This window comes from Thamnophis sirtalis, unplaced genomic scaffold (assembly GCF_051295495.1).
Source record: "Thamnophis sirtalis isolate CommonGarterSnake01/CBP01778 unplaced genomic scaffold, rThaSir2_p1.2 scaffold_10, whole genome shotgun sequence".
Lineage (NCBI taxonomy): Eukaryota > Metazoa > Chordata > Lepidosauria > Squamata > Natricidae > Thamnophis > Thamnophis sirtalis.
In genome coordinates this window covers 53,531,951-53,554,311 of record NW_028261390.1, presented here as the reverse complement: position 1 = coordinate 53,554,311, position 22,361 = coordinate 53,531,951, and the positions used below count along the sequence as shown (strand labels likewise).

Here is a 22,361-nt window from a genome sequence, read left to right as displayed (position 1 = left end):
AAGACACACCAAGATTTTGAAGAGGCAATTTTTTTAAAAAAGTTTTTGCACTCTATAGACCTCCCAAAAATGGCCCATTTTTCATGAAAACGGGCCTATTGTTTGTCAAAACAAGGACATGCATAGCCTTTAGGAGGCTTATAGAGTACTCCTGTGGGTTGGGGGGAGGCAAAAACGAGCAAAAATACGGTCTGTTTTTTGCTCATTTTTGCCCTCCCCAGCCCTCAGGAGCACTCTGGAAGCCTCCTAAAGGTTACGCACGGCCATTTTTGCAAAGGGGGCAGGGTTTTGGGAGCCCAAAAATGCTGTATTCCATGTATTGGACACACCCAGATTTTCACCCTCTCTTTTGAGGGAAAAAGGTACATCTTATACTCTGAAAAATACAGTAATTCTTCTCCAATATTATTCCAGAAGACCTGAATTGTTGAACCTTCCTGTCAGGTGTATTATAATAATAATGCCATACTTTCCATGCTTTTTCATTTATTATAACAAAAAAAATGTATCTTGGCATCTGAGCAAAGTTTTCTCTTGATACTGAAAGTTTCTGAAAGTGTTGGGTGGGGTGGGCAAAGAGACCAACCTTTGTGGCATCTCTTGTATTTTTTCCCAGCGGTGGCATTTCCATCAAGCCTTCAGCCAATATGGATGCCATGAGAGCAGATATGGGAGGAGCAGCCACCATTTTTTCTGCTATTGTCACAGCTGTAACACTGAGGTTACCCATTAATATAATTGGTAAGTAGATTTTAGAATAAATTCACAAAAGTTATTTGAATTGGAAAAAGATATAAACAGACCTTCAGTAAGCCCATTTTGATTCCTCAAGAGTTAGGGTTAGGGTTAAGTTATCCCATGATTTGCTTCTTGGGCTGGAGATAGAACCTACTAAACCTAAGAACTCAAACAAACCAAATTAGCTGCCGAAATTGAAGGCTGGATTGCCTTGTCCCTCTGGCTTCTTCTCCAAAACAAAATCTGATGATGTTGATTGGTAAGATTCATCAAGAGTCTTCCAGTTCAGACACTCCAGTCGATGTTCCAGTTTGGGGGTTTGCCACTTTATAAGGATTCCCAATTGCTCTACCTGTTCCCTTCTCCCATGGTGTTTTAGATGAGAAGATATCCTTTACCTAATTACCGGTGGACCTGCTTAATAACCACTCATTCAGCAACCATTCAAACTTGTGATGACACTGAACAAGATATTTACTAGTAGTCCTCCTAGTTCCAGCCACTGCAAGGTTTCCGTGATTGTGACTGGGACAGCCTGCTTGTAATTAGGATATTGCAGTATCCTGCATTTGTGTCGAACTTCTTTGCTGGCTTCGTACAAGCAAAGCCAATGGGGAAGATGGCAGGCAGTCACAAATGGTGGCCATGTGATGTCTTCGCTTTGTGACCCATGGTGATTCACTTAACGATGCCTCTGCTAAGAGGTATCATCAGATGACATAGCACTTTATGACTGCATTGTTTAGCAATGGAAATTCCAGACCACCTTGGAATCTTTCATTGAAGATTACCTGTATTTTATTTTATTGTCAAATATTCTTTATTTTAGAAGAATATAAAAAAATAAAGAGCACCAAAATGAACAATAATAACAAGTAAACTAAACAAATCTGACAACCACTTTAAGACTCTAATATAATTTAACAAATTTCACAGTAAAGGGTTAAAATTAACAGTATTGTACTAAAATGTAATTCTAATATTTATGGTTAACTTACAGTCTCTGGTTTACAAAAAATGCCATATAGTACAGTCTATTATAATTAAAAGCAAATCAGAGGTCAGTTGCTCTCAGTTCGGCCCAGTTTGGCTGAACTGGTAGTGGTTTTGGGGCCTGGGTCACAGAACTGGCAGCAACTCAGGTTGGCCACGCCCCCGAACCGGTTCCCTGATCCCTGCTGCCGTTGCCAGCATGTTGTTTGGTAGTGCGCATGCATGCGCAGTTCACTGTAAATTGTTCTGGGCATGCGCGAAGAACAATTTACATTGAACTGCACACATGCGTGTGAAGCGAACCAGTATTGAAAACTGGGAGCAACCAATCTCTGATGCAAACATAAAATTACCCAATGATATCACAGTGTTATGGTAAACTATCATAAAATATATGCTAAAGAAGAACATAACTGCTTCATTTGTTGATTTATTGGAAACACTGCCTTTTGCAGAACCGAAAAGATTACACATTTCCAAAATCAAAATATCTAGAATAATATGACTTTTTCAATTTTTCCCTACCCAGGGTTTTGCCATATATGTCAGACCTGCCCAAATTTGATCCCTTAAAGGCCTGCAACTCCATTTGATTAAAGCAAAGGGCTCTTTTACTAAGGGTGTTGATTGCAGTAATGTCAAGCAAGCTCTGAAAGTACTCACTGGATGCAAAAATACGGTGTAGGTTTGCCCACATCCCATCCCTCCCCCTATGACCAGTCCATTTCCAGCCAACCAAAGCTCGCCAAAATGTTTGGAGAACTCTGAGATGTTGTGGGTAATCCCCATATTTCTCAGGGTACCTGGCCGTGGAATGCTGGCACAAACAGGATCTGGCTGCTTTGGTCCTTGTCACTTGTCATCCCCCCCCCCCCCAATTTCCTATTTCCTATCATGTACACACAAAACTTTATTGCTCTTTCATCTTTCCCCCTTTCATCCTTCTGCCCCCTCCCCTTTTTTTCTTTTGATGGCAGGATTCCTGTGAGTTTCCCCAATCTGAGTGGGGCATATCTGACAATATAATTCAGCATCACTTTAATATCTTAATGTTTATGTACATTAAAATACTATTCTAGAAGTCTATCAGACATTCACAAGACCATATCATATGGATCCATGGACATTCAAACTTTTTACAATCTCTGACGCCATCTTTAGTTGGTTTAATTCCTCTAGAAAAAAAGTGGGTGAGGGAGTAGCCCTTTCCTTCGAAACATTGACAAATACCAAACAGGAAACAGAATGGAGAGAAATTTTCAAGGTTATCTATTTTGTAAGAAATAAACCCTCTCGACTGGCATTTGTACAAATTCGCTTATTGAGTGGTGAGCAAAGGAATTGTGTTGGCATCAGGTAACTCGATACCAATGAAACAATACCACTGCTGAGGAATTTTTGATTCAAGTTTTAAAAACAATATGGTTTAATGTTACACTATGCATAAATTCAGTTGGTATTCTTTATCTCTAAGGTCTGGCCCCGCTTTGTGAAAACATGCCTAGTGGAAGGGCAAATAAACCTGGAGATGTTGTGACGGCCATGAATGGAAAAACAATTCAGGTTTGTTTTAAGATGCTTACTCAACACAGGTTTTAATAAAATAACATGAGGTTGGGTTGGGCCTGAAGTTTCATCTAGTAACATAATTTCTAGCTGAACAAATAAACTGAATAAACAGTTGCTTGCAAAAAACCCACAGAAAGTCCTAGAGGCCAAGCTTGCTAACATTTCTAACCCTTGTTGAAGGTCATCAGATTTGAGGGAATGTTAGCAATCTCATATTTAACAACAATAACATGCCCCTAATGTGGTTCTGTGCTGGCTGGGAAATTCTGGGAGTTGATGTCCACATATCTTAAAGGTGCCTAGTTTGAAAAACATTGGGTTAGGCTATTTGTATTAATCAGTCTTTCAGGATTGCAAAACCATTGCAATAATAAAATAATTGCAGTCTTTAATATTTGCCAGTCTGGATAGGGGATTCCTCCTGATTACCCTGCAAAATGTGGGGCAGGAGATAGCTGTTACAGAGAGGAAATAGTGGAAAGGCCCAAGGATGTCTTAGTGGAAAACAAAAATATTTTCACAAATGTTAGAGTCAGTATCCATTATTTGATAATAATAATTCTATTTATTTCAGATTTAGAGGTATAATGCATTAAATTTTACAATTTTAAACTGTATTATTATTGCACCCCAAATTAGCTATTGATGATATAGGCAAGCTTGTTAACCCATGCTGTAATTACAAATAGAATGTAATTTTATCTTGCTGATTTTCTGATTGCTTCATAAAAGATTGACAATACAGATGCAGAGGGAAGATTGGTGTTGGCTGATGCTCTTCACTATGCACACCGTTTTAATCCAAGGGCAATTTTAGATGCTGCAACATTAACAGGTAGCCCTTTTTAACTTGTTTGAAGCTTCTATATTCCCAGAATATTAGAAATACTGTGAAAAGTGCGGCTTCCTATGCAGAATATTTTAATAATGTGATATCTTGCAGACCCTCAAAATTACATGGAGAGGATTTGTATTGTCTTAAAGCATAATTGATTTTTTTTCTTTTTTACTACTTAGAAGGTCTCTCCCCCCCTCCCCCTCCCCCGCTGGCCCCAGGAAGAATAGGTCACATATTCAAATGCAAAAGTATAAGCTTTGATGTTTAAAGTAATGTTGACCATAGCACTGTTCTGACTACTGGGAGAGGATTATTTTAAATAAAGATTCAACTTTTCATCAAGGTTGTGCATTTAAGCAGCTCACTGTGAGCAACTGAAGCAATTAAAAGCAAAGCAAAACAAAAACAGATACTGATATTGCAGATAATAAAAAAGTTTAAACATCAAAAGTAAATGGAAAACCATCTGAATAAAATTATCTTTGCTTGGCAATAGACAAGAAAAAAGAGTTGGATGGATCAAACAAACTTTTCATAGGACACTTCCAACAAGTGGGGTGGAACTGCTAAACAATATCTCCTGTCTACACCTGATAGTAATGCTGGTGTGCAGGAAAATGGTCCAGCTTCTTAGAACAAAGAAAAATGTATTGAATTAATGCAATTTAATTTAAATTCAACACATTTGTATGTATGTATGCATGCATGCATGTATGTAAGTATCAGCACATTTGCTGTATTTATCAGCACAAATACACCACACACACACCACACACACACACACACACACACACACACACACACACACACACACACACACACACACACACACACACACATATATATATATATATATATATATATATATATGTTTTTTTTATTTGTGCTGATAAATAAATAAAGGGAGACTAGTATAGATCTATTTCAAGCTATTTAGCTCTCATCAGCTAGCCATACCCTTACTGGGATTTGAACCTGGGCTATATTGCATACTAGGCATACTAGGCAGAGATCTTAGCCATTGGGCCACAGGCTCTTATCCGTTATCAGCGAAGCCAGGGTGAAAGGTATCTATTAGATTTTTACAACCCCTGGTAAGCCCCAACCATGTATGTATGTATGTATGTATGTATGTATGTATGTATATATGTATGTATATATACATACATACATACATACATACATTGCAAATAAAAAAAAATATTTTAGAAATGTGAATATAAATTGCTACCTGATGAGCAATTTGCTAGTCAACATGGAAAAATGGCTGGATAATCTGTATTTTATAATACTTTATAGGTGCCATGGATGTAGCATTAGGATCAGCAGCTACTGGAGTTTTTACAAATTCACAGATGGTGTGGAATCACCTATATGAGGTAAGTGATGCTAGTAACAATTGATTTCAAGGTAGGTTTTGATTTAGAGCATGGGTGTCAAGCTCAATCGCGCCACGTGATATATCACGACGTATTGTGACTTTTTTGCCTTTGCAATGCCAGGGTGTGCATGGCCTCTGTGTGACGCATCTGGCCCATGGGCCACCAGTTTGACACCCCTGATTTAGAGGGTTTAAAAGAAAAGATTCAACCCGTTTTTATTGAGAATCCAAGTCATGACTATTGGCTACAAAAGCTAAACACAAAATCTTGGCTTTGGAGTTGATAATACTTTTGTGAACCAGTGAAAATCTCCTCACCTTGTTTTCAACATTCCTAGAGGCTTCTGTCTATACTGCTACCTAATGTAAGCCACCTGGAGACAAACAAATAACACAGCAATGCAACTGAATATATTTGATCCTGCCTCTAATATTCCTCATACAGAAAACAGAAGAGAAATAAGTTTGGATTTATTAATATTAGTTAACTGAAAAATGGAAAACTGTATTTTTGATGTTCCTAATTATTTCAACAATATGTGTTATAAATTTAGTAAAATACTGTCAAACTGGTTTTGCCAATGCAGCACCTCTTTAGACAAGTGATGTTTCAAGAGTCATGCCCATTGATCAGGCATTGATGTCAGACATGATCTGAAAGCAGGCATGAAAAGTGGCTTAGTTTGCAATGAGAACAAATGATTTAGGTGGATAAAACAAAGATTAAAGAATATCAAGATAATATTTCAAAGAGAAGAAATGAGCATTGAAAGGGTGAAAGTGTTCAGTTTAAGCAAATATACAATGATGCCCAAAATCCTCAACTTTATATATAAATTTAATAAATCATTTCATAGATAACACTGGCAGGCCTGAGCATGTAGGGATCTTGATGCAGATAGTTTGGTAATAATATTGTTAGGAAAAAGGCAGGTTGGTTGTGAAAATCATTAGGAAGAAAATTGAAAGTGTCAGTCCCACCCTTCCATGCCAATTCCTGAGATCAGTTCTGTTTTATTATTCTGAAGCAGTATATAAAAAAACAAACCAAAGGGATTTTGGTAGAAGAGTGGCGCTTAGAACCGAATATCTGTATTTCATACTCTCTGCTTCAGCTTAAGTTTAACTATTGGGCTCAACCATTATAAGCAAACTAAAGACAGTAGAGAACTATATGGAAATTTGATATCTGAATAGATTCTTTTCTCTACACTGACAGGCTAGCATTCCGACGGGGGATCGAGTTTGGAGAATGCCTCTCTATGAACATTACACAAAGCAAGTGACAGACTGCCAACTAGCAGATGTAAATAACATTGGAAAATACAGGTAACCTAGCTAAGCTGAAATGAAATGCTGTTGCTATGCTACTATGTTCATATTACTTTTTCCAGTACCTACAGAGAACTTGGGCAAATAGGAGTTAAAGGAAGGACCTACCTGAAAATATTTCAGATCTTGTTTATTTGGGCAAGGATCCAATAGAACAACAATCTATGACCAGGTTCATGAGGGTATGACTAGGCAGAGGAAGCATAATTGGACCTTCCACTTTACTGAGGACAACAGACACTCTCGTTTGCCCAGAGAGAAAATTCTTCACCAATTTGCTTCAGCTTTTTGTTGTAGTGCAGAAATGGATTGTTGTTTTTCTGAATCCAACCAATGGATAATTTTACTGAAAAACAAAATTATAAAGAAATAGTAGTGCAACTATGCTACTCCTTCTGTAACTGTTATTTTTCTAAGTAAGGGTGACTCTACATGAGACCAGGAAAATATTTCAAAGACAAGTAGAGAGACAGTGCACGTACTAGATTACCACTGCACATTTCTGTTGGCTTTTGTTTGTATCAAGTTGAAATCATAGCTTAGAGTCTGATTTCTGGTAATGTGAATCAAGGTTTGGTGTAGTATCAAGTCATGTTTTCGCTTTCATAGCCTCCACCTGGAGAAAAATATACAGACACTGACAAAAGAGCATTCATCAATAGTTTCTAAAAAAAGAGGTATAACCCAGCATTTCTGCGACAGGAAAAAATGTATTGCAGAATTTCCTAGGAAAAAAAAGGTGAATATTGATAATAGGATATTCAATTCTTAGGAAAACAGAAACTATAGTCTGCAGACCAAGCAGTCAATCTATGGAGGTATATGATCTCCCTGGAGCAAAAATCAAAGATGTAACTGAATACCTTAGTAAAATAATCAACCCCACAGATTACTACCACTTTCTTCTCCTTCATGTGGGGACCAATGACACAACAATGAATCTGAAAAACAATAGCAAGAGATTACAAACAGCTAGGGAAGAAAGTTAAAGAATTAGGAGCACAAATGGTGTTTTCATCTATACTTCCAACAAAGGCCAACATCCAATGAGGGAGCAAAGAATTTTAGAAATGAACCATTGGCTTAAAAACTGGTGTCATCAACAGAACTTTGGTTTTCCTAGAGCTGGGATGGCAAACCTATGGCATGCCATTTGTGAGGGCACATGAGGGTTGCCCTGTTAGCAGGCCAGTACGCATGTGCGGCTGGCAAGCTGAGTTCAACCTTTTTAAAAATCATTTTTCGCCCTTCCAAGGCTCCAGAGGCTTTATAGGAGCCTGGGAAGGGCGAAAACAGCCTCCCACCCCCACCCCGAGGCCCTCCTGAGGCTTCAGGAGCTTCCCTGAAGCCTCCAGAGGGCAAAAAACAACCCTACGAGCAAACCAGAAGTGACTTCCGGGTTGCTCGTAGGGCCAATTTTAGTCCTTCGGAGCGTTCAGGAGCCCTCAGGAGGCTTCCCTGAAGGCTCCGGAGGACAAAAAACAACCTATGAACAAACCAGAAGTCACTTCAGTTTGCTTGTAGGGCCATTTTTAGTCCACCGGAGCCTTCAGGGACCTTCAGGAGGCTTCCCTGAAGGCTCCGGAGGACTAAAAATGACTCTATGAGCAAACCGAAAGTCTGGATTGTCGTAGGGTCATTTTTTGCCCTCCGAAGGCTTCAGGGAAGCTCTTGAAGCCTCCGGAGGGCATCTGGGGGGGGGGGCTGTTTTTGCCCTCCTCAGGCTCCTATAAAGTCTCTGGAGGCTGGGGAGGGCGAAAAAAGCATGCAAAAAATGGGGTGTCGTGTCTGTCATGCACGCATACGTGCTGGGGGGGGTGTCGCGCATTGCATTATGTGTGCAGCACGCCTGCCCACGACCCCCCTGCACTCCTCCCGCTTATGGCATGTGAGCCAAAAAAGGTTCGCCATCACTGTCCTAGAGCATGGTCTGCATTACCTAGATCAAGAGCTACTCACAAGACCTCACAAGAACTGGAAACCATATATTCAGAAAACGACTGGCTCATCTTATTCAAAAGGCTTTAAACTAAAATTGAGTGGGCAGTCTTCAAGACCTATAGAACCTAATTCCAATCTTCACGACCTATAAGGAAAAGCCACTAGATAATCAATCACAAAGGGAGGAAGGGAGTAAAGAGAAAAAAAGAAATAAAAAAGAGAAACATAATGAAGTAGAGAGTGATGGAAATTAAAGTAGGAGATATAAGAAACATACCCAAGACCACTAAAGGACCCGAATGCTTACACATTGACGCTCAATGTTTAGGGAACAAACAGGGAGAACTTGAAATATAAGTACATAAAGGCATATATGATATAGTTGCCATTACTGAAACTTGGTGGGATGAAACAGATGACTGGAATGTACTGATAGAAGAGAATATTGTAAGAAAATACCTGTCTGACCTTGATGAATATAAATCACCGGGACCTGACAGATTACATCCCAGAGTTCTGAAGGAGTTGGCAGATGTTATCTCAGAACCATTGTATCATATCTTTAAAAAACCTTGGAGCACTGGGAAACTATCAGAGGATTGGAAAAGAACTGATGTGATTCACACATTCAAAGAAAAAAAAAAGACCAGACCCAGGAAGCTACAAACATATCAGCCTAATACCAATACTGGGAAGATACAGGGGAAAATAATAAAAAACCAGATATGTGAACTTCTAGAAACAAATAAAATTATAACTAGTGGCCAGCACAGGTTTGTTAAAAACAGATCATGTCAAACCAATCTTATTACAAAGTGACTAAATTAGTGCTGTGGACATAGTATATTTAGACTTCAGCAAGGCATTTGGAAAAGTATACCACAACCTACTTCTTGGTAAGCTAGAAAAATGTAGGAAAGCATCACCACCAGATGAATTTGTAACTGGCTGACAAACCAACTAGTCTAATGGTACTATATCCACATGGAGGGAACTAAGAGGTGGGGTACCACAAAGTTCTGTCTAAGGCCCAGTACTCTTCAATATCTTCATAAATTACTTGCATTAGGGAATAGAAGGGGAATTCATCAAATTTGCAGATGACAGTAAGATGGCAGGAATAGCCAACACTTCAGAAGACAAGCTCAGGATCTAAAAGACCTTGACAGACTTGAACAATGGGCCCTATCCAAGAAAATGAAATTCAATGTGGAGAATGGGAGACCACAAAGAGAGGTCAGGAGGAAGAGACAAGGGGATGATGCAAGGGCAGCAGGGCTGCTGGCGGCCCAGTGCTAAGGCAGGACTTCCCTCAGACCCTCCCTCCTTCTCATTATAACTAATTTCCTTCCTTCCTTTCTTTTCTTTTTCTTTCCCTCTTCATTTTCCTTCCTTTCTTCTTCCTTCTCCCTTCTTTTTCCTTCCTTGCTCTCTTCCCATCTTTCCTTCCCTTTTTTTGCTTTTCTTCTTTCCCTTTCTCCTTTCCTGTCATTTCTTGCATGCTCAAATGTAAAAGGGGAAACATTTCTTGATGCCACCTTGCCTTGTGATCAAATGCCACTTTTTGTAGTAGTTTGTTTTGCTAGCACATTGCCAGCGAAAACAGAGCTCTAGCACTCTGCCAGCCTCCACCAGATTGTATATTAGTGTCAGCTTGGGCTGGGCCAGGCACCACGGGCCAGTCCTTTGCTGTTTCCAGGCTGGCCCTGCGGGCCAGATCTAAGCACCCGGCAAGCTGGATCTGGCTTGTGGGCCTTGAGTTTGACACCCGTGAACTAGGGGGACATGATAGCAGTATTCCAATATTTGAGAGGCTGCCATAAAGAGGAAGGGGTCAATTTATTTTCCAAAGTTCCAGAGGGCAGGACAAGAAACAATGAATGGAAACTAATCAAGGAGCGAAGCAACCTGGAATTGAGGAGAAACTTCCTAACAGCAATGACAGTTAACCAATGGAACAACTTGCCTTCAAATGTTGTGGGTGCTTCATCACTGGAAGTTTTTAACAAGAGACTGGACAGTCATTTGTCTGAAATGGTTTAGGATCTCCTGCTTGAACAGGGGCCTGGACTAGAAGACCTCCAAGGTCCATTCCAGCTTTATTCTGATGTTTTCTATGGTTAGGCAATTTTATAGATAGCTTTCCCCCCTACATAAATTATTAAGAACAATATCCAAAAAAATATTACAAATAAAACTTTATCTTTTCTCCCATCAGGTCTGGTGGTGCATGCACAGCTGCTGCATTCCTGAAAGAATTTGTGACTGCTCCTCACTGGGCTCATTTAGATATTGCTGGTGTAATGGAAAACAAAGATGAGGTTCCATATCTGCGAAAAGGCATGGCAGGAAGGCCAACACGTACCCTGGTTGAGTTTATTACTCGATTGGCCTCAGACAAGCAAAGCTTCTAGAAAGCAGCTTTGTGAGGATCACCACTGGCTTTAAAAATGGTTAATTTGAATTGGAATCAGCCAGTGTACAGATAAAATTCCAAAGGGCCATCCATCTTTTTCTTTAATTTCGGGAGGCTACTTTGAAATGATCCAAAGTGATGGACTATAAATTCATTCCATAGAATTCTACTAATCACGTTCACTTTTTATAATCTTCATCCCAGGAGCCTGTCCTGTATTTGGTATCCAAAGAGCAATCAGTCTAAACCAACAGGAGTTATAATATGGATTGAATAATAGATACACAGCTATTACATACAATAAATATATCTTCTGACACTTCTGGCTGTTGAGGTTTTTGTCTTTTGCAGAATATGCCTTCCAAAAGGATTTGTTTCATTGATGGTTGGACAGAATATTAAAAAGAGGCAGAGCCTTATGCCAGGATGAATAAGGTTCTCATTTCTGCATGCCAGCTGGTGAAATTTGAATTTTATAGTGGACGCCCCTAAGGATATTGTTGCAGAAAATAACAAGACTTAGATGTCTCGGGATCAAGGAGAGGTTTATTGGCAGCTAGGTTTAGAAAAGCTAGTCAAAGGCTAGCATGTAACTTCTGAACAACTCTTCTAATGGAAGCACACATTCTTATACTTTGTCAAAAAGCTGCACAACACGGAAATACTTAACCCATTTCTGATTTGTTACCTTGAGGAAAGAAGCCTTATAAACAGATATTGTCTTACTTCTCCTTTTGTCTTAGGCCACAGGTAATGGCTACGTGGCTTTGTAAGAACTTTAGCTGAACTATGTGGTTTGGGGCTTTTGACATTTCCTGTTTTTGTACATGTCTTAAAAGCAGGTCTTTATATCTTCCTTCTGCCACCTCTCACTTTTATATTTTAATTTTATGCTGCTTTATTCCAACCCCCCCCCCCGACTCTATTTTTAGCTACAATTGAGTCTAGCCTATTTCAGAGTTTTTGATCAGCGACGCAAGCATATAATCTTTGACATAACATGATCAAATACAGATGTATGATAGAGAAAAAGGAAAAAGACAAGTAATACATATGGAATAACTCTTAGGGGTTATCCTCTGAAGGCTCTCTCTCCAGTCCCGAGGATGCAAGTTGAACATATGTGCCTGTGTCTGAAATCTCATCCTCATCATAGGGATGTGGGGCAATCCTACTGACAATAAGGTTTTCCATCAAACTAATTCCTTTTCAACCTGTATTTCCTTTACTGACCTCATAACTAGTTGTCTGAGTAGTATTACGCAAAGGATAAAGGCCAGGCCGGCCACACCACATAACAGCAGAAATAACATCTGTTTTGGCTATTTCCCTGATCACACCTGACTTGTTCATGTAGAAACAGCAGTCTTCTCCCAGGAATAGACACAAACCACCTTTCTCAGCTGCCAGGAGGTCTATGGCACGCCGGTTTTGCAAAACCACTGCTGCCAATGAATCTATTCGGTCCTGGACCTCAGCCAAGGTTCCAGCAATTTGACTCAGACTTTGTTGAAATTCCTCTGACAGCTGCCTAAACTGTTGTGGTGAAGTGTGTTATTCCATCCACACGTGTTCCAACTGCTGTCCCCATTCCCAAGATCGCTAACAGTGGGATTAAGAGCGACACCCTTTTCTGAACATGTCCCATTAGAGGTACAGGGAGAGCCTGTTCCCTGCTTACCACACCCATTTTGGGGAGGAGGTGTATCAGGGTACATGTTCCAGTCCAGTTGGAAGGTAAGCATAGATATGCATTTTTCCCACATAAGAAGGAGACTCCATTTTCTCCTACACACACGCCTGTTCATGGAGAAGGCATGGGCTCGGAGGTTCCTTTCATTAGTCCATACCTGTAAAGTATGCCCTTAGGGAGAGGTTGCCTTCCTTCCTTTTAGGTAGTTTGGAAGCACATTGGTTTAAAATAAAGACAGTTCCTTTTTTCAGAAAACTGCCATTTACTTTTCACTTACTTTTGTCCTTTATTTTGGTCATGTAACTTTTATCAATACAAATTGTATCAATCATTTTCATTCAGGTGTAAAATATGGAAATTGAATGTTTTATTTTAGTTATTTTTCTAGATTGCGTTTTTGTAAAGTTTTTCTTGGTTTTGCTCTTGAATTTTCTATTGTTAAAGTTAGAATTTATTTTATCCTTATGAATCTCTTGAAGATTTGCCCTTTTCATATTTGTCCTTTATTTTTTTCCAATAAAATATCGTCACCGCACTTAGAAATCAAGCTCCTGGCAGAAAGGCGGGAAGCGTGGGAGGGACTCATGAAAATCATGGGAGTTCATTTGGGCTAAGGAGACCTCTCCGACACATATATAGACCGTCCACACGTAGTGACCAAGTGGTGGGGAGGGTATTCAACGCCGCTGAAGAGTATGGGGCAACGCCCCAAAAATTTGCTTCTCATTAATGATAATTTTTGCATTTTTTTTGTAAGTATGCATGTATCTATATATTTCCATGGAGGCCCAAACAAAACGCCTTTTCCGCCCTCGAGGCCCCACCCGAGTCTTCGTCTCGCGATGTCATGACGTACCGGTTTTCGTCTCGCGGTTTCCTTTCTTCCTGCGCCTGCGCAATCTCTCCTCCTCCTTCCCCTCATTTACTATGGCCGCGGGACTGAGTGGGATGTTTGGGAACCAGGCCCCGGTGCCTCCCCCGCCACCTCCTCCGGTGGCCCCCGGAGGTCAGGGGCTCGCGGGACTCCTTCCGCCGAACCCCACGGGTCCGCGAAACCCCATCGGTACCCTTGTGGATGATTTGGAGGCTTCTTTTGAGGTAAGTTCTGCAATGCGAGCGGCCTCTCCTACCACAGAGATGACGGAAAGACCGTCGCTTGAAGTGGGGAAATGCAGGATTATTGCCGTCCTCTGGGACGAGGGAGGTTACTATAGAGATGAAGTAGCTCGCCAGAGTGTCCCTTCATCTGGATTTCCGTTTCTGTGTTACATGGCCGCCTGCTTGAAAAGCGACGCCCGTTAATCCCATATTAACAAAATACTTTTTCTGATCAGAATAAGGAAACATTTCATTCTATAACAAGCCAGTGTGGGTTGATAATGGCTGTGATCTCGCTTGTCTTGTGGAATTTTGTGGATTACCTTGGGTCCCATCACTTTCAGCTCACCTCGGGGTGAGGTTGTTATGGGGGGCGGTTGCTATGGGGTTAAAAAGATCCCCCTGGATATTCTGAACTCGTTATCGCAAGAAAGGGAGAAAATAATTTATTTGCTAAATTGAACCATATTTATTTTCCAGAAATGTGTAGAATAAAAATAATGCTTTATAAGATGGTATGTGAAATGTCTATATTTTGTAAGTATTTGCACTTTTGTTAAAAAAGTGTTTTTAAAAATAGTTTGTTAGTTAAAAATTAGTTAGCTTGTAATTCTTGTAAGATAATAGTTTGTCTACATTGCAAATTGTATTGAACAAGACACTGCAAAGAGTTAGTTTTGCAGATCTTCTAATTTTATCTTCAGCTTCGTATATTTATCCCATCCAGACAGATGGGTTCTTTTGTTTGGAACCTACTGAATATTCTATGCCATTTTTAATAGAGCAAAGAATTGGAAATAAATATTGCAGAAGTATATTTTTCAAGAAAGTAAAAATATACTTTAGAATAGCTTTATGGGTGCCAAAATCTAAAGCTCTTAACATTAACTGTTTTTGTAATAAATTGTTTTTGTAATTATCTAGGCTTGCTTTGCGTCCCTTGTAAGCCAAGATTATGTAAATGGTACAGATCAAGAAGAAATTAGAACTGGTAAGTTTGGGTGTCCATCTTCAGTTTAATTTAGAATATTTATACGCAGAATGCTCATATCTTTTTCTCTTTCTCTGTTTTGATCATGCTGGAGTTGAACTTTACCCACCTTTATGAAACTATGCTGATAAATATTGGTGAAGGCTTAACAGCCAATTGTGACCAATTAAACCAGCAATGTGCAGCAGCCACCCAAAAAGTTAATACAATCCTTGGTTGTATAAACAGAGGCATAGAATCAAAATCATGTGAAGTATTAGTACCACTTTATAAACCCTTAGTAAAGCAACATCTGGAATACTGCATCCTGTTTTGGTCACCACATTACAAAAAAGATGTTGAGATTTTGGAAAAAGTGCAAAGAGCACTGACACTAAGATGATTAATGGCCTGCAGCCAAAAACAAATGAACGGTTGCAAGAGCTGTGGTGGCACAGTGGTTAGATTGCAGTATTGCAGACTAATTCTGCTGATTGCCAGCAATTTGGCAGTTTGATTCTCACTGGCTCAAGGTTGACTTGGCCTTCCATCCTTCTGAGGTCATGTATACATCTGAACTAAACTGTTGTTTCTCTGTGTCATATATGTGGGTATATACATAATTTTTATTTATTTATTTTGTCATGTTTATGTAGTGTATATTGGGGTAGTGACTCTTTGAGAGCTGCATGCAATGAAATTTCATTTTAATGTATGCCGCTTAGTGTACTTTCAAAGTTGACAATAAAGTTATTATTCTATTCTGTATTCTACTGTATTTTGTCTTCTATTCTCTCTTTTCTTCTCCTATTCTGTTCTATTCCGTTCTCTCCTATTTTATTCTCTCCTATTCTCAGTGCAAAAAGCGTTTTCAGTGCCTGTCTCCTGCTTCCCCTCATCCTCGCCCAACTCTTTTCTGCCACCACCAGGACACTTTTCACCCAGATGGAGACTGGAAGCTTCATCTGAATGCAAATGGAGTCTTTGAAAACAGAGGGATTTACTCAGTTTTGAAATGGGTGTCTATGGAGATTTTCAGTTATCCCAGTCTTGATTGTCCTAAAGGTGATTTTTCAAGAGGCAACTGGACTTTCTTGTTTTTCTTTGAAGAGCTTTCGCTTCTCATCCTTTGGGACAACTATGACCTGGATGACCGAGAATATCCATAGAAATTTAGCTATTCACTTTGGGATGAACACCTTTAGAATGGTGTAGAGTGTGAACAGATTTCCAGAAAAATTACAGACTACAGGGACCATTTCCACTTCAGTTTCAGATGCAAACAACACAGAATGGTGTAGAGTGTGAACAGATTTCCAGAAAAATTACAGACTACAAGGACCATTTCCACTTCAGTTTCAGATGCAAACAACACAGACTCATCCCCAACAGCCTGTGCTCAACAGTGAAGGGACACAGGGCAGAAAATACCTTGCAGAAAGCACACTTCCACAACACTATCCTTTCAGCAGTTCCAAGAGGCTTCACAACCAATTGCATTATTCAGGTGATGTAAGGCAAAGGACCAGCTGTCTGCAAGGAATATAAATCCTTCTATTTCACATCATCTAGTCAGAGCTGAAGAAGCTTCTTGGATGAGAAGCTAGGTGTCTGCAAAGAAAAACAACAAAAGTTATGTTACCTCTTGAAAAAGCATCTTTAGGCTCTGTTGTAGTTATGGGTAGTAGAACTATATCATCACGAGTGGGTAGAAATGAAATTTTGTAGCTCATGTGAGTTTAAGTGGTAAAATACACATTCTAGGCAGTTTTAGAGAGTGTCATAAACATTGAACATAGGATCACAGAGCATCTAATCCAACCCCTTGCTGAAGGCAGGAGACCTTACACCATCCCAGTCGAACATAAAAGCTCAGGGCTACACAGCATCCCCCCCCCCCCCTTAAGCCCCAATTTAAAACCTGAAATCATAGCCAGATAGTCCTTGCTTAATTATTCTAATTAGGACTAGAATTTCTGTCATAAAATAATGTCATGCAGTAATTAGATGAAACAGTACATGAGCACACTTTACAACTGCTATTCCACTAGTCCCAGTTGCAGTCTTTAAGCCAGAACCTCATTCTGCCTTGTCACTTTCGCTTCCATTTCAACCACCTTTACCCAATTCTCCTCCCCTATCTCTGCTGTTCTGCTCCCCTGCCCTCTCCACCCCTACTGACCTTTGCCATCTTCTGTTGCTGATGAGACAGCTGGTGGCCTTTTGTTTTATATCATTTTACTCATATAGACCCAAGTATTTTACACTTCTCTTAATTAGGTTTGTTAAAGTTATATAGTATTTATCCTGACTTTAATTTTTAATAGTGTTAAACTTGTTGCTCATTTCCTAGGTGTTGATCAATGTATCCAGAAATTTTTAGATGTTGCACGACAAACAGAATGCTTTTTTCTACAGAAAAGGCTACAATTATCTGTCCAGAAACCAGACCAAGTGATTAAGGAGGTAAGGATATGGTTTCGTTAGACTTAAGCATGATATCTGATTCTATGCTAAAGTAGAACACAGTAATTGTAATATAGTAATTGGAATATTGCTATGAGACGTGGGATTAAAAGCATTTATTACATAAATTAGGGATGACTCTCTTCCGATCAGAATATTTTAATGTGCTTGGTGAAGAACTGATTGATGATTGTAGTAAGATGATGGTTTGCTATGTCTAATCCAGGGCTCTGCAACCTTAAACACTCAAAAGAGCCATTTGGACCAGTTTCCCACAGAAAACACCGGGAGCCAACCAAACCTGGGTGGGCATGGCTAACCTGACATCACTCACTCCCACCCAGTCACAAGGCCCCCCTACCCAGGTTATATGGCTCCAGGTGTTTTCGGTGGGAAACAGGAATCTCTCTCTGTCTCTCTCTCTTTCTATCTGTCTCTCTCTCATTCTCGTGTGTGTGTGTTCCTCCTTGAATCATTTCCAAAAATAGGTGAGGGTTGGTAGTGGTTGGGTTTTTTTTGCAGATGTTCTTTCTCAATCTTTGGGTGCTTTTTACCGTATGATCTAAAACAAGAGTCATTTCAGTTTCCCAGATAAATGAAGCTCTTTAGTTTCCCTGCTGTGGCTCGCTATTGGCTGAATCCACCCAACACTGGCTAGCCCCACCCCTCACCCTCCTCTCCCAGTCACTCCTTGCCTGGCCTGTGAAGGTAAGGGGGATGGCAGGGGGATGGAAACTTGCTCCATATTCAGAGCGGAAGCAAAGGACCTCTGTACTTGCCTTATCTTGCGAGCACTTCTTCCAGCCTTTGTTGGTGCTACGTGCACCTTGGTCGCTTGGGGAGGCGTGCAACTTGTTCTCCACCCAAGACACTGGCCTGGCCTGGCTTTGGCCAACGCCGCTACTGTTGCCACCTCCATAGCCTGCCTGCTACTCTCGCAGTGTCTTGAGCAGCATAGTTAAATTTAGCATGCTTCACACTGGGGGAGACGGCATCCCCTCCTCCTCCTGGAGCCCATTACAATGCGGAGCATCATTTGCAGCTGGGCCAGGCGAGTGTCTCAGGGCAGAGAGCAAGTCGCACAGCGACTGAGGTGCATGCAGCACCAACACGTGCCGGAAGAAGTGCCCACGAGATATAGCAAGTAAGGGGTGTTTCGCTCCTGCTTTGGAATATGGAGCGAGTCTCCATCCCTCACTATTGTCCTTACCTTCTCGTGCCAGGCAAAGAATGATGGGAGGGTGAGGGACGGGGGCCAGATAAACAATGAAAACAGAACACAATGAGAATAGTACATCAATATTATAATTAAAAAGATGGATGGGTGGAGAGCAGAGCAAAAGGGGGGAAAGAGAAGAAATGTGTAGTTGGCTATCAATCCAGGACTTACCCAGCCTGGAACTCCTCCCACTTGGTCCCCAGGCCAATGAGCAAAGTCAGGTCTTTAAGCTATTGTGGAAAGATAGGATGTATTTTTATTTTATCTGTTAGAGTTATGATGTTAATTGAGATTTTGAAGAAAACCACTAGTTTTTTTAATGTTTTCCCCTCTGCCCACCCACCTTGTGTTATTTTTTGTGCTAAAATTCAGCTATTGGTGCGTGAGTAGTATTATTTACATCATCTACACAGCAATGGAATTATTTTACTGTACAACAATATAAATTTAAATGTGGGTAAATGTCCATTGAATTCATGATGATCTGGGTAAAATCGTAACAGTTCATAGACACATCCATAAACTTGAAGCTTAAACTTTATTAGGCCAAAGATTAGCGTGGTGATACCCATAACCATAATTCATGTTTTTGATGAAAAATGAAGAAAAAAAATCACTTTATTTTTGTGCAATACATAAGAACTGGTGTGAGACAATTGTAATTAAAAATGAGGTAGAAATTCATCACAAGGAGTTTATTGTTTAAGGAAAGGAAGCAGCTGTTAGTGTAATTCAGATAATTTATTGGAACACATCAGGATACTTGTTTTTCTAAGGTTTTGTAGTTGTTTTTGTTCAAAATGCAAATGTTTTTTCCAAAGAGGGATTCTTAGTTTCTTTCCTGTATGCTTCTGTTTCATGTAGGATGTTTCAGAACTGAGAAATGAATTGCAGCGGAAAGAAACACTAATTCAGAAACACTTGGGAAAACTTCGCCATTGGCAACCAATTTTAGACGATATTAATATCCAGCAGAAGAAACCTACTGAGATGCCTCAGGGACCTCTAGCTTATCTAGAACAAGCTTCAGCCAATATTCCTGCACCCCTCAAGCAAACGTGAAAAGAAGCATCATTGAAATGCCAGATTAAGTTTGCTAGACCTTCATAAATAACATTTTACATTTTGTATTGAAAAATGTGTTGTTTTTGAAAAAATGGACAAGGAATCTAACCTAAATGAAGCTACAGCTGTCATTGTATGGATCAGAAAGTATGATTCTTTTATTCTATCACCTGCAAACTGAACATTGTCTCTACCTGACTGGAGATATCCTAAGGAGCAAGAACATTCCCGTGATGGTGAACCTCTGGCATGCGTGCAAGAGGTGGCATGTGGAGCCATTTCTTAGGGCATGCAAGGCATTGACCTTATAGCGCCAGCACACATGTGCTCGCTGACCAGCTGATTTTAGCCTTTCTTTTTGCTCTGCGGAGGTTTCCCTGAAGCTCTGGAGTGCGAAAAATAACCCAACCCACAAACTGGAAGTTTGGGAACTGACTTCCAGTTTGCACATTGGGGGTGTTTTTTCTCCCTCTGGAGGCTTCAGGAAGATAGTTACACTCCATAGAACCAAGTTATTAGTAACAGCTTTATTGGACTGATCCTCTGTAGGGCTTAATGGAAGAGAGGGAGATAATATTTTATCAATGGGGAGGTTTTGAAAATGAGGCTGAAGATGTGAGCGGAGCAGCTGGAGGTTTAGTTTGCATCTGCGAGGGCAATCGGATGTAACTGCTCGGCATGTTCGCTCGCGCAGGAGCTTTCCACAGGACGCGAACCACCTGAGTGGAAGGTTTCCACCCCTCCCTAACCTGGAGGAGGAAAGCTGAATTTTCCGCTGATTGCCGTGCCGAGTGTGGTGAGCAGTGGCGTTGGTGGGGAGGGGGAGAAAGGTTGAGCTTTGCAATATGCCACGACAACCATGACCTGGGTGACAGAATCTACATAGACGTACTAAGAAACCATTTTACCTGGAATTTGCTGAATACCAGATTAGTTATCAATTAATCATTTAAAAATATTTTTTTTCTTTATGGCAATGTTTACAGTTACTATTGAATCTCATGTTTAGCTGTTTGTTACCTGTGATTCTTTCCTTGTTCTGTAGGATATCACTTAAACATATTGTATAAATATTTAATAACGTCAATGTTGATTATTGTAGAAACAGTTTTGATCAAAAAGAAAAATATTTTGTAAACCATTCTTGATGCTGTGACTCTGGTTTCTGAGTGTCTTTGGGTTTTGATGTTTCATTTTGCAGACTGAAAAAAGTTGAAAGAAATATTTAATGCAGTGATACTTGTCTGTCTCACTATGTCCTAAGATTTTGTTTTGGAAGGAGTGAGACTAGTCTTGAAACATGTTTGCTGCAAACACCTCATTAGTTGAATCAATCAATTGAGGAACTAGGAATCTAAGTGAACATGGGAGTTGGCTTACTTAATACGCCCGTTCTCTGGAAAGGTGTGGGTTATCCTCATATGCCATCCAATAGAACTGAGTCTGCAAAGTTTTAAGTCCTGCCTCTTCCTGCTGCTATACCCAGCTTTTTTGACGAAAATGGACATGCAGACTTATGTGCAACAGTTGGAATGATCTCTCCTATTGTCATTGGACCAGACCACTGACGGGTGGAGCTGGATGCTATCTCCACCTTTCCCGGACAACGGGCATATCAGGTAAGCCAACGCCCATTCTCCTATATTAGTGGAGATAGCATCCATGCATGGGACATACCAAAGCTTGTCCAAATATCACGGGTGGGACACTGTACGGGACGGAACTCCCTGACTAACGCTGACTTGCTGTAAGAACTCATCTCCCAAATGCTACATCTGCTGATGCGTAGCTGTCAATTTTATAATGCCAAATAAACGGTGACAGTGTCCACGTAGCCACTCTGCAAGCCTACTATAAGGGAGCTTGCATCCCCATGCTGCTGAGGTAGCCGCGCTATGCATGGAATGAGCCGTGATTGTGCCTGCAAGGAGTAAGCCTTTGAAATACAGGCTCGGATCCACCAACCTAATAATGAAGATGAGGCCTTGTGGCCCATAGTGTCTGACTGGAATACCAAGAACAATGCTTCTGTGCGCGGAAAGGAGGTTGTTCTGCAGGAATAGATCCGGAGAGCCCTCCGAACGTCCACAGTGTGCCACTTACGCTCAAGCTGGTGTGCCAAATCTGGACAGAAATTTGGTAATATTCTTTTTTTTTTAATTAAGGTTTTTTTTATTTTTTATTTTCATAACATATAATCACATGTATACTATTACATAACCAACATCATATTGCATTATTAAATGTTTACATCAATTCATCTTACCAACAACTCAGTGGTGGGTTTCAAATTTTTTTAGAACCTTCTGTAGGTGTGGCCTGCTTTGTGGGAGTGGCTTGCCGGCCATGTGACTGGGTGGGAGTGGCCAAGACGATGTCACTGAATTCTTTGCCCCAATGAATGATCTACAAAAAGATATAAAAAAGGAAATATATTATTTTGTGCACTTATTACTTAAATATGATTAAAATAAGCTTTTCACGAGGAAGGGCAACAAATCATTGATTTGGAGCTAATTTTATGTTTTTGAAGGCTTGTGTAGCTAGCATTGCATCAATGTTTTTTTCATACGCGCCCTTTCCCTGTCTAAGCACTACAAATGCTTTAATTGTTCGCAATACTAATTTTTCGGCCTTGATGA

The 22,361-nt window shown here is 40.3% G+C and overlaps 2 protein-coding genes across 3 annotated transcripts in view; both read left to right on the top strand.

Annotated features, from left to right (window-relative positions):
* LAP3 (leucine aminopeptidase 3) overlaps positions 1-11,527 on the top strand; it is a 33,611-nt gene extending 22,084 nt beyond the window's left edge. For both annotated transcript variants that reach the window (XM_087724620.1, XM_087724621.1), the window contains 6 exons: positions 617-741; positions 3,206-3,294; positions 4,033-4,135; positions 5,438-5,517; positions 6,739-6,848; positions 11,011-11,527. In XM_087724620.1, coding sequence (XP_087580746.1) covers positions 617-741; positions 3,206-3,294; positions 4,033-4,135; positions 5,438-5,517; positions 6,739-6,848; positions 11,011-11,206 — 703 coding nt within the window. In that variant the 3' untranslated portion in view covers positions 11,207-11,527. The remainder of the gene's footprint in view (positions 1-616; positions 742-3,205; positions 3,295-4,032; positions 4,136-5,437; positions 5,518-6,738; positions 6,849-11,010) is intronic.
* A 2,258-nt stretch (positions 11,528-13,785) lies between these two features.
* MED28 (mediator complex subunit 28) lies at positions 13,786-20,862 on the top strand. Its single transcript, XM_014069352.2, has 4 exons — positions 13,786-13,999; positions 14,924-14,990; positions 17,323-17,435; positions 19,519-20,862. Exons 1-4 carry the CDS (start codon positions 13,829-13,831, stop codon positions 19,714-19,716), a joined length of 549 nt encoding a protein of 182 aa, XP_013924827.2. The 5' UTR covers positions 13,786-13,828; the 3' UTR covers positions 19,717-20,862.
* The last annotated feature ends 1,499 nt before the right edge of the window (positions 20,863-22,361 follow it).